This window comes from Serinus canaria, chromosome 5 (genome assembly GCF_022539315.1).
Source record: "Serinus canaria isolate serCan28SL12 chromosome 5, serCan2020, whole genome shotgun sequence".
Taxonomy (NCBI): Eukaryota; Metazoa; Chordata; class Aves; order Passeriformes; family Fringillidae; genus Serinus; species Serinus canaria.
In genome coordinates this window covers 36,426,076-36,440,653 of record NC_066319.1, presented here as the reverse complement: position 1 = coordinate 36,440,653, position 14,578 = coordinate 36,426,076, and the positions used below count along the sequence as shown (strand labels likewise).

The window sequence follows — 14,578 nt, the reverse complement described above, 5'->3', positions numbered from 1 at the left end:
TGATTCAGCTAAAACAACACTTGCCTTCCCTCTCATTAACAGTCTCCCAATTATGGGCTTTCAAAAAAGAAGAAATATGAGCATTAAAAAAAATAATCTCATCAATATAAGTGCTGGCAACAATACTATTCAAATTATTGGCAGAAATATGACTAGGTAGATATTTTGATTTTACTTGGAAAAGCCATTTTTTTACCTGTAATATATGACTTCCCAAATGTGATTCAAATACTTCAATGGCAAGGGCACTGGGACTTCTCCTGCGCTGAGCACCTATAACTGAATAAAAAACAGTTATGTTGCAAGGTCTGCACATTTAGTTCTCATGCATCCTCATCACTGACATTAACCCCTTAAATGTTTTGCATCTTAATACACTGGTGTTAATTTAAATTTTGCCTTCTACATAGTATATAAATTTGGTAATTTAATGTGTAACTTAAGACTCAAATTTGAAGATTTTTAAAAACCAACCTATTCAAGTGTCCAATGAATCTGGAAATTACTTGTTTGTTCAGATATATCTCAAATCCCTGTAGGCTTACGGGAATGAAAGCATGCAGAGTTTAGTGGAAAATACTATTGAAAAAGAGGCTACACATATTGTAAATGTTTTGAAACATGGGGATAAGAACTAAATACTACTCATGAATTAGGAAGTTTATTCTACTAAGCATCTGAGAGGTTTATCTTAACTTATTATTATTTGAAACTGAAATGAAATAAGCATAACGTTAAAAAGCCAACATTTATATATACATCTAGCATTCAAATCAAAGTTCTCCTCAGTGTAGAGAAGTATTTTAGTATCCCAGATATCCATGTTAGTTGCTGGAATAGGTACTTGAAACTTCAGTGTCTAAATTATACTGTTTAAAAGTACAAAGTGACTAATAGGTAGTTATGCTTTAAAGGCAGCAGTGACTACAAAAAAGGCTGAGAAATAGCAAAACTAATATTCTGTTAAACTCTGTATGCCAGGAACACAAAGCCAGAAATTAAGTTTGCATATAACCAAATATAGCCATCTACTGTAAGCTGAGGCTTCTTCTCAGGCCTGGGCTACCTTTCCCACAAGAACAGAGAAAGCCAGAGCACAGAAAAGATGGCACAGGGCTGCAGGAAGCTCCCTTTCCTGCCTCAGTGACACAATCAGGCATATCCACAGCAGGGAGAAGAGGCAAAGTTCATTCTGCACCCTTCTAAGGTGTGTACAAAAGCATTTACATCCCAAGACCCTGATGAGAGACTAATGCCTCTGAAACCATCATAGCACTAGTCCATCTCCATGTATTGCTGTCTTTACAGTGTATGATAAGAAAAATGAAATATCAAGGATCTGCTAAAACAAGCAGAATGAATGACTGCCATTACTGAACAGGCCAATTTAACATGAGCGAAGCAAAACACAGGGCAACAATTTCTAAGTCTTCTATGATACTGGCTGCCAAACATGATATCAGTAGGAAAAGATAAATGCCAAGTAATGGTAGTCATATTGACCTGAAAATGTAATATCATTTCTTATTGATGTTTCATGCAATTTCCTCGCAGGAAATTCTAAGCTATTTATACTGAGCAAACAGGTGGCTTCGTAGCTAATAGATTCAGGCAATAGCTCATAATTACAAATGGAGACTGCTGTAGAGCTGGGATTTCTAAGTCCTCCTCTTTTCTCATATTCAAGGACATAGACACTAGTACCTTGAAAGAAAACTCTTCAACACTGTATTAACTTTATCTTAAGGTGTGGGACTAAACAAAACATATAGCACTGTAAAGATTTAAAGAATTCTGATCATGATTGCTGTCAGCATGATGCTTTGTACAGTTATTTCATTTATACTCCATCAGAAACAAAAAAGCAAGTTCAGTTTTGCTTTGCTAGACATTGCTTCATAGTAGTCTCCATAAGAGCATTGCAAGGACCAAAAAATCCCTCAACCTGTAAACCTGCAAGCCCTCCCTGAAATCCTTTAGGTCCTTTCATTCTTCCAGCTAGACTGTGTCATGTTTTCCACACATTGGCTGAACACACCACCATTTGGAATTTACCTTTCAATTAATTTTCTGTTTCCTGCGCATATCCCTTCGTTGCCATTTTAAAGTGTATCCATCACATATTGAATCCAATTCTATGATGTCAATTGCAGGGCTCTAGCATTTAAGTATCATAATTTGAATGAAGTGCCTGAAGTCAGCACAGCCCTCTTTAAAACAGTATCTTGAACCTTAAATGACACTTACAGGTAAGCCGTCAGTCCTTCACAAATGGTAGCCTCAGTTCTATACCTCAAATGAAATCACTTTAAGGTCAGTGAGTTAACTAGCAAACAAGAAAGGGTCAGATCTTAGCTTTAAAATTTGTCAGCTTAATCCTCCATCGATGACTGCATGCTTGTGGCAAGCACACACACAGACAAATATCTTGTAGTACTTTCATGCCATTCAATTCACAGACATTTTTATAGCACTAGAACTCTTGGATTTATGTGTCTTGCTCTTAGCCAGGTGATGTAGAGTTCTTATGACAGTTCCTAATTTTACGACCACGTAATGAGTTACACAGAAAACAATTATGTTTCTGGTAGCAATGCTGCAACTCTTTTTTGATAAATTAATAAATATTAAATATGTACCTTATTTCATGCATTTCCATAACTATCATTCTTTATATTTTGAGGAATAAGACAAGAATATTGAGACAAATATAGAACAAGGGAAACTTAAATTATTTAGTCATCTGTATTCATTGTCTTATTATTTTACTTACTTGAGCTTTCAAATTTCCTTGATATCTATTTGCAGCAGAAGAAAAAAGCTTTTTTGGGTATATAAGTGCATACCACATTGATACCTTTCAGAAACATGGCAATCTCACAGTCCAGTCACAGCACAAAACCTCTTATTTGTATTGAATGAATATTGTTGGCATTCCAACAGATGAAAGGAAGACATAGACTGAAATGTTTGGATTAAAAAGCAGGCCCAATGTTATTTTATACTAAAATTTCAAAACATAAACTATAAATACTGAACTGGTTTCCATTACACAAACCACAGCTAGTCATCTAAATCTCTCACCCTGTGGATGGAACCATCAGCAGCCACAGCTCAGCCACTCACAGAAAACTTGAAAAGCAAAAGATTTAAGATTTATTTCAAAAAAATCTATAAATCAAAGTAGCTCAGCAACCTTCACAGACCTAAAGGTGTGGATGCACATTTGTTTAAAAAATGTGGATTCCGTTTTTAAATGCAGACTCTTTACAGAAACAAAATACTGAATGCATGAAATAAATTTATTTTTTTGAGATTCAGGAAGCAGGGGAAATTAGGGTGAAGAAGGCTGAAGCATGTGTACCAAACTCCAGAAGGAGTAACAATGGAAACAAGTTCCAAATCCAGGTAAAATTCTTCCAAGCTTCTCCAATTTTAGCAGTGTGAACAAACATCTCTGAATAGACTTTTTCACACGTAGTCATATTTTGTATTGCCTACTTTTAGTTGAAAACATTTAACACATGAATGCATAAATTAATCAAAAGCTTGGTTGAAACAATATTTGTACTAAACACTGACTTTTAATAGTGACAGGAAGATAGAAAGATTGCTTTCACGTGTGCACTTTGTAGTGCTAGAGCAGAAGAAACTGTCTATGAAAATGTTTTACTTTCCATGGCATTGGACTATGACCTTTACTATCCAAACTGACATGTCTTCCTGACATGAAATTATTCCATAAAAAAACCAAATTCTAACTTTTCACTAGTTCCTCTTTAAAATTCCTCCCTCAATGACTAATCTGGTTATGCATGGGGTGAAGGAAGAGCCACCTCCCTTTCAGAGTGTCTTGGGGGCAGTCTAAGCATGTTTAATGCAACCTCAAGAGCATTTGCAACTGTGCTACAAAAAGTGGGAAACCATGGAAAAGAAAAACATACACTGCCTAACAAAGATTTCGATGCATCCTGTAAAGGAAGGATTTCCTCTTGAACACAGCCCTAAGGTCTGGGAGTACAGACCAAAGACTGACGTTCACTATGCCCTTCTCCTGGTGAAGACAGAGTTCTAATAAAGCACAAGCAGTATTCTTTGATCACTAGGAACGGAAGAGCAGCACATGAGCACAATTATCATTTTCCCCTTAAAAACTCCTGTGAGACTTTGCATGACATCTCTCAACATAACCTGCTTTTGTGGAAAGTGTTGGAAAATTCAAACAAAGAGTTTTAAAATTCTGTTGCTTTAATAATAGTTTAAAAACTAAACTGAACTTAAAAAGTCTTTTCCCTTAACCTTTATTTACTCCTAAACGCTTTTTCTCAATTAGCCTCAAAGTCCTTATATTTTTTTTATTTAATTGTGTTGATTTTTCTAAAAAGAACTTTTTGTACACTTGGAAGCAGAGGCAGACTTAGGGCAACTGCACTGCAACCTTTTAGACAATCTGCTGTCTGAAGAATTATAAAAAACCAGAGGTCATCTTGAAGACCTCTAATTATGACTGCCAATAAAGTCAGACAGACTTTAATTACCAAAGCCTGAGCAGATCTACATAAATATGAAAGTTTATAAACACCCCACCAAAAAAAAAAAAAAAAAGAAAATTACCAGCTTTATTCACAAAATATGTAACCATATCAGGCTAATTGCACAGCAGATTCACATAGGGTTGGCTAATATTTTTCTCCATAGGTATCAACAAAATACATGATGGTGTCAGATGAGAGAGCATAAGAAACAGAGTGGCCTGATGATTGTATGTGCAAAACAGTTCACAGGATGAGTGTGACTATAATCTTTTAAATATTCTTTCCCAGAATATAACTTTTTTTTGTTGTTTTAGAGTAGAAAGAAAGATCTATTGCAATAACAATACAATTTCTAATATATCTTCCTTGGTGTAGAGTAAATTCTAGATGAAAATCTATCTTTTATGATTTCTACGAACTCCAAATGTTCATGAAAGAAAATGGAGGTGAATTTGGCAAAGTGGTTATACAGGAAGAGGTGCAATGTCATCTTGAAATATTGGGGCTTTCTGAGGAGACATAATGAGTAATTTGGAAATTTTTAAAAGCTGTGTTTTAGAAAAGACAGAGACACTGACTACAGGGCTAAACTGAACTGCAGAGGATTCAGTTTCAGGGAAGGATGAAGTGTAACCAACATTACACTCCAGTATTTCTACATGCTAGCATTCACAGAAGCTTTTTAAAAAACCCCAAAAACTTCATGTTTAATACCTTTTGATGAATATTTTTTCTATTGATTGTTCCTTGCTATCCAATTTAAGACTGATTCTAAGTTTTGAAAGAAATCTTCAGTAGGAGAGAACCCCTCAGCCTAGAAGTTGAGGACATCTTGGTATACAAGATGTACATTCAAATCCTGATTTAAAGTGAGATAAGAGATGAACAGCATGATGAAAGCAGAGGGGTTGCCCTCTGATTTGGAAAGGGTATCCAAAGAAATTAAATTAAGGCGCCAGTTCCTTCACTGTAAGCCATCATATGATCCAAAATTTAGGTCTCTTATCCACCTTCACAGATGGGAAGAAGAAATAAATCTTAAATGGAGCTGCAACATATGTGGAAAGGTATTTTATCTTAGTTTAGTAAAGCTATGGGAATCATTAATACCGTGCCATTACCGAAGAAGTATCACAGCAATAAAGTATCAGAAGAAATTTGTCACAAAGGACTACATGTAAGATGTATAATGCAATATATGAGAATCAACTTGCAAAGCTAACCATAGCACTTCAAATCTATATTTTTGTGTACAAGAATGCCTCAGATTCTAGATATCCATCTTCTGGTCACTGGTAAAGAGCATGAATTCATTACTGGGTAATCCATGGGTGAGAAAGTAAACCCAAACTTTCCATGGAATAGCCTGCTAGTTGTCAAGAATGTACTGGTTAATTAATGAAAGTATTATGTAACACATTTACAGGTGTGCTTTATTATTTTCAGTAGTTCATCTCTGAAATTTGCTAAAAACACTTTTAATTTCTCTAGAAATTAAAAAAAAATTTTAGCAAAACCTGCTTTTCAAATTCAAGCTGGTTAATACTTTTAAACTTCTTTTTAATAGCTTTTTTAGTTTCAATAAATTAAATTGATCAAATTGAAATGTTGTCAAAAAGCAGAAGTTATTATATTAATTGAATATTAATTGTTAATTGAACTGGAATCATTAGATTTGATGACATATTATGTCTTTCCCTTGAGAAACATTCCAAATTAATGGAAAAAAGAAGGAAGATGAGTGACTGTCATAGTGTAAGTTTTCATCTGTTTTAGGAGCCTGTTCCTTTTCCAATTACCTTCATTTGGTTTATAGGTCTGCTCCTTCCCACAGGATTTGTTTTTAGGGTGTGGGGGTAGGGTGGCTGGGAGGAGTAGACAAAGTTTCTTAAGTCCTCAATATCTCTTTTTTCCCCCTCTTTTCTGAACTTCTTAAAATTAGAAACCCCAACAATTAAGTAAGTATTCTTTGTGTTCTCTCCATGATAACTAGCACTGTTTCTTAATTAGCACATGTACTTTTAAGAGTTTACTTCAGAGATTTTTTTTTTCTGTTCACTGTAAAGGATGAAATCTTTTCTGTGCAAGAATTTCCAGTCATGTAAGCAAAGAGAGTTCTCCATCTGTGACTGGGGGTGGGAGCACTGGCCTTTCTCCCACACTGTAGTAGTTACTATAGGAACTATTGTGCCTCCTTCAAAAGGGCTACAGACAGGGTGATTAAAATTCTTCATGGGAGAACCCCCACTCTTCTCCCTGACAATGAAATTCTTCAGGGAGAGGGATAAGCCTCCAGCTCAAGAATGGCAGCACCTGAGGGAGTGATGTGGCAGACGGAATCACCCCTGCTTTAAATTGAAGCACAGGGCAAAAAATACAAGGGCCCATACTCCTGTATTCATTTTATTCCCCTCCCATGAAATTCAGGAACATTGGCAAGAACTAGTGAGAAATAGAGAAGGAATGAATAACTTCATACACTCTCCAACGTGTTGAAGACAACACAGAAAGTAAAAACAAATACTTTCAATTTAATTCAATTCAATTCAATACAAATACTTTCAATTCTTCTTCAGGAGAAGAAAAATAATTAAAGTGAGATAGAAGCTTCCCACAGAAGTATGGAAGAAAAAGAGATAAATAGAGACAGATGGGTAAGGCAAGGGAGAGGGACACACAAAGGTGGGGTGAATCAAGGGCTGAAAAACCTAGGAATTGATCAGTCCTTTAGATAAATGTCCACTCCGAGACATTGGGCTCTACCAGCAGAAAAAATGCATAAACATTACAATTGCATGAAGAAATGAGTGATGAGTCTGGATTACTTATTCAGATATCACAGTAAGACCCTTACTGGAATAACAGTTCTATTGTCTTAGTTTTAAACTAGTATCAAAATTCCTCTGAAAAGAAAACTGCTGCCACCCCTTTACAGCTCCAGTGCTACAGAAATGGTTGGTGTCACCGGTTCTGTTCTCAGGAGGAGGACAGGGTATTAACATCAAGTCAGAACAGTGTTATATAGTGTCAGACTATACTTGCTGGTAAAACTAAGAGGCCTACATCTGTTGTCTTGCTTTTTTTTTTTTCCAGTCTGATCCCAAAGGTTCATGTTATGACATTTGTAACATCTGCTACAAATGCGGAGGTAAGTCAGGCACAACCTTATTACTTCCAATCTAACGCTCCATCCATCCACAGGGCTTTCATATGCCACTACTATGTCAAGGCGACCAAAAAGCTGTTCTATCTACATGAAGCAAGGTGTAATATATTTCTGAAAGTCAAGAAGAGATCCTGCTTTGTTATGTCTCCCCTTCTTTTGTTGTCTTAAATTTTGGCAATGTTATTTCAGAATATCCTGTGAATGAAACAGCGAGATGCTCCTACTTAGAGCCAATACAATTGCCTTTTTATGCCTTAGACAGTGGTGTGTTGAAAATTGGCAAGCTGTAATTCACATCCTTCCCTGTTTTCACTAACACTGAAACATATCCAGATTCCCCTACCAGACCCTTCTATATTGAAGTCTGCTTTCTTGCACATCCCCCTTTTCGTGCCATACTTCTCCCATGATTTGATGGGCTCGCTGCATCAGTTTAATGACATACTTAACTTTTTTTCAGTGCTCAGGGGTAAAATGCAACTCCTGACAGACAAAAAAATACTTATTTCACGTGTGGTAACAAAAAAATAAATGAGTAAGGAAAACAATAAGATGCTTTATAACTAGCATTCTTTCTGTTAGCTTCTGTCTAGTTCTTTCTATGAACTTTTATTCTATCTATGAACCTCTATTGTTATACCCACAGTATTTGAAGATTCCAATATTCCACTGTTAATGGGTACTGTATGCTGTGAGGACTATGCTATCCCTGCCAAGTGTCAGCACAGGAAGCCAACCATTTGCTATATGGCTAAAATCACCTACTAAAGAATTTCCTTCAGAAATACATAGAGCCTCTTCTGACAGCAAGGGGATCATAATTTTAGAAACGAACAGCTTTAGATCTTAGTGAACTAGGTAATATGTTCCACACTCAGTATCATACACTAAAAATAAGACAATTTTAACATTTGATAGATGTCATTTAAATTCATTACAGGGGCTGCAGAACACTACAGGATAGCAGGTGAGAAAGAAAACCCAGTGCCTAATGACGTAAGCTGTTGTAGGTCTTGATCACCTGCACTTCTGCCACACTCACTTTTTTCTGTTTTACAGGCTAAGCAAAAGAACCCATACATATACCTAGCTTAGAAAAACACTGAAAAAACCCAGATCTCCTCATATTAAATGAACACCAAAATTTGAAAGTATATCAAATTTTGCTGTTGGCAAATGCAGGAACCACATCCACTGCTGAAATATAAAATCCAGCTATGATATAACCAGACAATTACTGACTAATGCATCATTATTCCACCAGAGTAAGTGACATACTGAAATGAATCCAACTGCTTAAAGTTGTTTCTCATTCTAAGGTGACTTTAGAGCTTTACTTCTTCTATAGACTTGGCTTTATGACTGACACATGTAGGTAGTGGATTTGTTGGTAGATTTTTTTTCTTTTTCGTGATGTAGTCAGAAAAGACTTAATGAAGATTCATAAATGAAATGAGACTGCATACAAGTCAGAAATCAATCTACAATTTCAGGGAAGAAATCTTTATCAGCTGCCAAAAATGAACCATGTAATTAACTGAGGATTCTGGTAAGAACCAACTGTGCCACTAGTCAATTATTTTTACTTGTCTTCCAGCTGCGGCTTCTGTCTGTTCATAAGAGAGACTGTAAGAAAATGCAACTATAGAGAAATTTGGTGATTTCAAAAAATAACTGAAGAAATTCAAGGAGATTACCAAGACCATCTGTAGTAGAACCACAACAAATTTTTAAAATCTATTGCAAAAAGTTCTCCATTTCTCACTAGAAATTTTCATCAAGAGCTCTTCTAAGAACTAAAATAGCTTTTCAGAATTGCTGAAAATTGAAAAATAACCATGAATAAGCTGCAATGGAAATCCCCAAGTCCTAATGAAGCAGACCTCAGAGGAAGTAGTACAACACTTTAGAATACTGCTTAAGTCATCGCAACTGGGAGATGGAACTGCTTCTTTTCAAAAGCACTGCTGCTTGATATTAAAAAAAAAAAAAAAAAAAAAAATCCAAAGCACCTGTGGGAAAGATTTTCCAGCACTTCCAGCACTTTGGATTGTATTCTTAATACATATGTACACAAGTGCACTACTACTTGTAATAATCTGTTTCAGCAGTTTTTAAGGAAACAGAATGTCTTGGAAATCCCAAAGACTAGTAAGAAGAATAGATCAAATCTTTACTAGAAATATGATGTGGTCTTTAAGTGTTATCTAAGGTTAAAAGAATTCATACAGTTTTTGAAGAATGAGCTTGGAATAAATTAAAAATAAGTTAACATGTTAACGTTACTATCAGTTCCAGCACAAGGTGTTTCCTCCTTCATTTTCTGAATGATCTTTTTAAGTAGTCATGTGGGAAAAGTCCAGTTTCCTTTGCCTTTGAAGAGTGCCTTACAGGGAAATATAAGAGATGTTTAATCAGAAGACAAAATAGTAATAGAAGTGAGAGCTTAGTAGTGAGAAAACAGGAAGCAAATTCTACAGCCAAGGAGACGTGTGTCGACACCGCATTCACTTCATCAGAGTTGCATTCATTAGCATCAGGAATTAATTTAGCTCAAGATTCTTTCTGCAGTGAGGAAAAACATTTATTTGATTATATCAAAGCTAAGATTCATACTTGCTACCTGAAAAAGTCATGCCTGTCTGGCTATAAGAGTAAAAGCAAGGCTTTCAGCCTCCAAAATATATCTTAAGCATGTCAAACATAAAAGTTCAGGGCATTATTGTAGCCAGATATTTGAGTATTCTTTAGCAAATGAACTTAAAGGCATCAGAATTCATTCCCAACACAGCACTTGAATTAGACATGGACACAGATGGTTACCTTGACTTTGGGAGCAAAGTTTTGTTTTGCAAGATAACACTGTCTTTAAACCAGCTCTTTTGCACTTTCTATTAGCACTGATAAACTTTTTTTTTCTTTTTTCTTAAGAATTTTACAATTATACTGATAATGTATTACATTTGGTTAGTTCAAGAATTACTATTATTATACATACCCAAACCTAATATAATACAAGTATGCATTTGCTATAAAGATAAAAATTTTCTTGATACAATAATTCCACAATCTGTGAGCTGAGATTTTGCTGAAATAATGTCCTTTAAATTCTGCTTTTTAAAATCACTTTTTAATTCTTAATCATATTCCTTGTGCTTAGTCCCTCTAAAGAACTAGATTTACACAGCTATGTAATTTGTAAATCAAGCTCATTAATTTAATGGACAATATTATTTTTCTTGAAGTAGGACACAATATGATATGACACCTAAACTAAAATACAGAGTTGAATGAAGACTGCTCAAACTCAACACAGAACACACTTATTTTTCAGTCACCCACAAACTTTATACATCCTGCAGAAAAACTAATGAGTAATGCCTGATAATGTTTATCTACTTTTCTTGTTTCTTTTAGCAATCTCTTGAAAGGCAGTTTGAATCCTGACATTTTTTGTTACGAAAATGATAGCTTAAGGGTGTTTTTGATTATCTTAAATTGCCTGCTGTAAATCAAACATCACCTTATTTTGTTAATAATACCTGAAAATCTGAGGAATTTGCTTGTAGAAAAAAGATTCCATTCAACAATGTTGTAGCAGGAGGAGTCAGAAATACAGTAAGTTTTCTATGCATACTAACAAACACGTCTTTCAATGCAAAGGCTTTGCCTTAAAAATGGAATATTACTGCAAGGTATATTCTACTTCTCTCTACAAATAAGATGGAGAAAAATAACTATTGAGAAAAACTGCCCCAAATTTTTCAAAAGTATTACTGAAAAAAATCTGTTTCAAACTTTTCTGAGAATAATTCTGTCATAATATTGAGTCTATCTTCTACAGCAGAGGAGGGATCTGAGGAATGAAGAGGCACCTACATGGCCGGAAGAGGAAAAGACACTGCTGTGACAGCTCATGGACAAATGGCTTCTGAAGAGAAAGGCTTAGTTAGGTGAATGATGGCTTCAGAAAAAAAGTTATGACTAAAAGGAAAAGTGAAAAGCAGAAATAGACTGAAAATCAAAATACTTGTAGTAAAGGAAATCAAATTTTGTAGAATATGAACTGAAAATAAGAATTAGGGACAATCAAAACATAACTTTAAAGCTGTGTCTTGTTTATGTTCACCAATTAGTTGACACTTACTATGACCACTTGATTATCTCTAACCAGAGCTAACCAGGCAAGAGGGACTCAACAGCTCTGGTTACATACACAACACAGGTGTTGCCAATCCATTTGTTTTGTGAGGTCCAAATATTCTTTTGACCTCCTGGCACATAATACTTTGAGGTGAGCTAAGGGTATGTCTTTATAGTCAAATGAAGGCAAATGGGAAGTAGCTGTAAATGGGTTAATGCAGTCCCTAATAAGGTCTAGCTGTACTAAAAAGGCATGAAACTTTCCCAACAAGAAAGATAAAGTAACTGTTTCATCATCAGTGCTTCAAGTCTCTAAAGTACCACAGGCTGCTGTGTAAACATATTGTGTCCAAAGAAGATTTATAAAATTAATCCCTAATTAACTTGTTAATAGTTAATGAACAAAAACCCATACAAAAAAAATAATCCTGGAAAGGTCTGAGCCCACCCTTTTTCCATCTCATATTTTCCACTTTTATGCTACCTCAACTCATCTTTTCTTTTCACACTTTTCTTTTTTCTTCCCTTAATTTTCTTATTTCACACCAGCTTACTTGAATTGGCACTTTCAACCACACACATTTCTTATGGGAAAGAAGTTCATAATGATCAGAGGACCCAAATCTGTGTGGTGGGAGGTGAAATGGATCACTTTCTCAGGCATCTGAAGCTCCAGAAGGCAAAGTAGCTGTGAATGAAAATACTGAAGTGGATACTTATTAAGTTAAAATAGCTAAACAATTTAAATTTACTCACTAAACACAAACTCCCATCCCCAAACCCTTGGATGCTATTCCAAAGAGCCCTCTCTGGGAGAGAATTTAAAAAAATATCAAAGTTAAAATCACAGCCCAGAGAAGTTACTATTCACTCCACCGAAGATTCAAGAACATAGCATCAAAGGGGAGGTAACCTCTTGCCTATTTGTTAGTGATACTGGAGCTCCAAAGTGTTGCAACCTGCCCTTATTTTCAGGTTAACTGCCCAAAAAATAATAATTTATCTGCAGTGGGGAAAGCAATATATTTAAACTCTTCCTCAAATAGTGCTTACTAGAAAGGAAATTGAATTTATATTACTCCATGTATCATCAAAGATTAAAAAATCAAGTGTCACAATACAATTCACAATATCAGCTTTTAAATTCTATTTCCTTACAATCCATAATATTATTGCAGGATATGCAAAAAAATTAATGAAAACATAATATCTCCCATCACTTTTAAATTTGGTTACTATGTTGTATTGCATCATGTTGACAATAATAACAGCTTGTACTCAACATAGGAGTGTATTTTTGTCCATTGGTAAACTCCAGATAAAATTTCCAGAAAGTCCACAATAATTTATTTTCATCAATCAGAAAATAGACCCAGACATTTTTATGATGTCCAAACATCACACACGTATGACAAAATGTCATCTTATGAGTTGCAGCTCTCTTCACCCACAAGCCAAGCATAGCACTAGCTTGTGGACAAAGCCATCCACCAATTTTTCCATAGAATCATAGAATGGTTTGGGTTGGAATGGACCATCAAAGATAATTTAGTACACATGCCTTGCTAGGGGCAGGACCACACCTCCCTAGATCAGGTTGCGCAAAGCCCTGTCCAGCTTTGAACACTCCTGTTCTGGATTTATGCACTCTTGCACTACTACAGGCTTCACCTTAGGATCCCACAAAAAGTCCAAGTAAAGGCTTCCAATTCCTTTTTTTATTATTTCTCAGGTTACAGCTTGAGTTTAGCATTACTAATGCTGAGAGAAGAATACAGTTAACCAAACTCATTCTATGACAATCCTGTCACTACAGGCCCTGGGAAAAAAAAATCTTTCCCTGTCTTTTTTATTAACTCCCTTTATTGAAAGGCTGCAATAAGGTCTCCCAGAACTTCTTCCTCTTCAGGCTGAGCCACCTCAAATTTCTCTGTCTTTTATTCACAGGATAATTTCCACAGCCCTCCTCTGGACCCACTCTAACGGGTCAATGTCTTTTTTGTGCTGGGGACAAAAAAAACAGAGCTGGATGCAAAACTCCGGGTGGGGTCTCATGAGAGCCAGGACAGAGCAGGAAAATAACCTCTTGATCTGCTGGCCATGCTCCTTTTGATGTAGCCCAGGAAATGACTGGCTTTTTGGGTTGCAAGTGCACCTTGCCAATTTATACCAAAATTCTCATCCACCACTAAGGCCTTTGCAGGCTTCTTTCCAATCCACTCCTCCAGGATGTACTAACATTGGGAATTTTTGTAGCCCAGGTGCAGGACCTTGGGTTTGGCTTTGCTGAACTTCATGAAGTTCCCATTGTCCCATTCATCAACATTTATTCTTATTTCTTCCTCTGGAATCACATGAATGATGGGAAGTGGCATCAGAGCACCACTTCAAGTAACACTGCAGAGGCAAGATGCTTAATTTGGACATTCTTGCCTGTAATTATCAACAGAAAAGAGACCAAATACCACCACTTGCTAGTCATACACTTGCATCTGTTAACTATCCAGTTTGAAACTACTTTGTTACTCATTTCATGGCAGCTCTTATACGATACTCCCAGTTAACATCGAATTGCATTAAACTTACAAAAACTACTGTCCGGCATCAAGCCTTTTTGTAAGCTCCTGAAGATATTCCAACTGATTTATTGTTTCTGAATTTTGTCCTTCAGTTTCCTGAATTTAAATTATTTAGCTTTATGAGTTTTAATTGAAATATAAAAGGGCTATTGGAG

At 35.7% G+C, this 14,578-nt stretch overlaps 1 protein-coding gene across 2 annotated transcripts in view; it reads right to left on the bottom strand.

Moving 5' to 3' along the window:
• Positions 1–14,578, bottom strand: part of NPAS3 (neuronal PAS domain protein 3) — a 591,794-nt gene that overhangs the window by 296,850 nt on the left and 280,366 nt on the right. For both annotated transcript variants that reach the window (XM_030240757.2, XM_030240756.2), the window contains one exon: positions 197–279. In XM_030240757.2, coding sequence (XP_030096617.1) covers positions 197–279 — 83 coding nt within the window. The remainder of the gene's footprint in view (positions 1–196; positions 280–14,578) is intronic.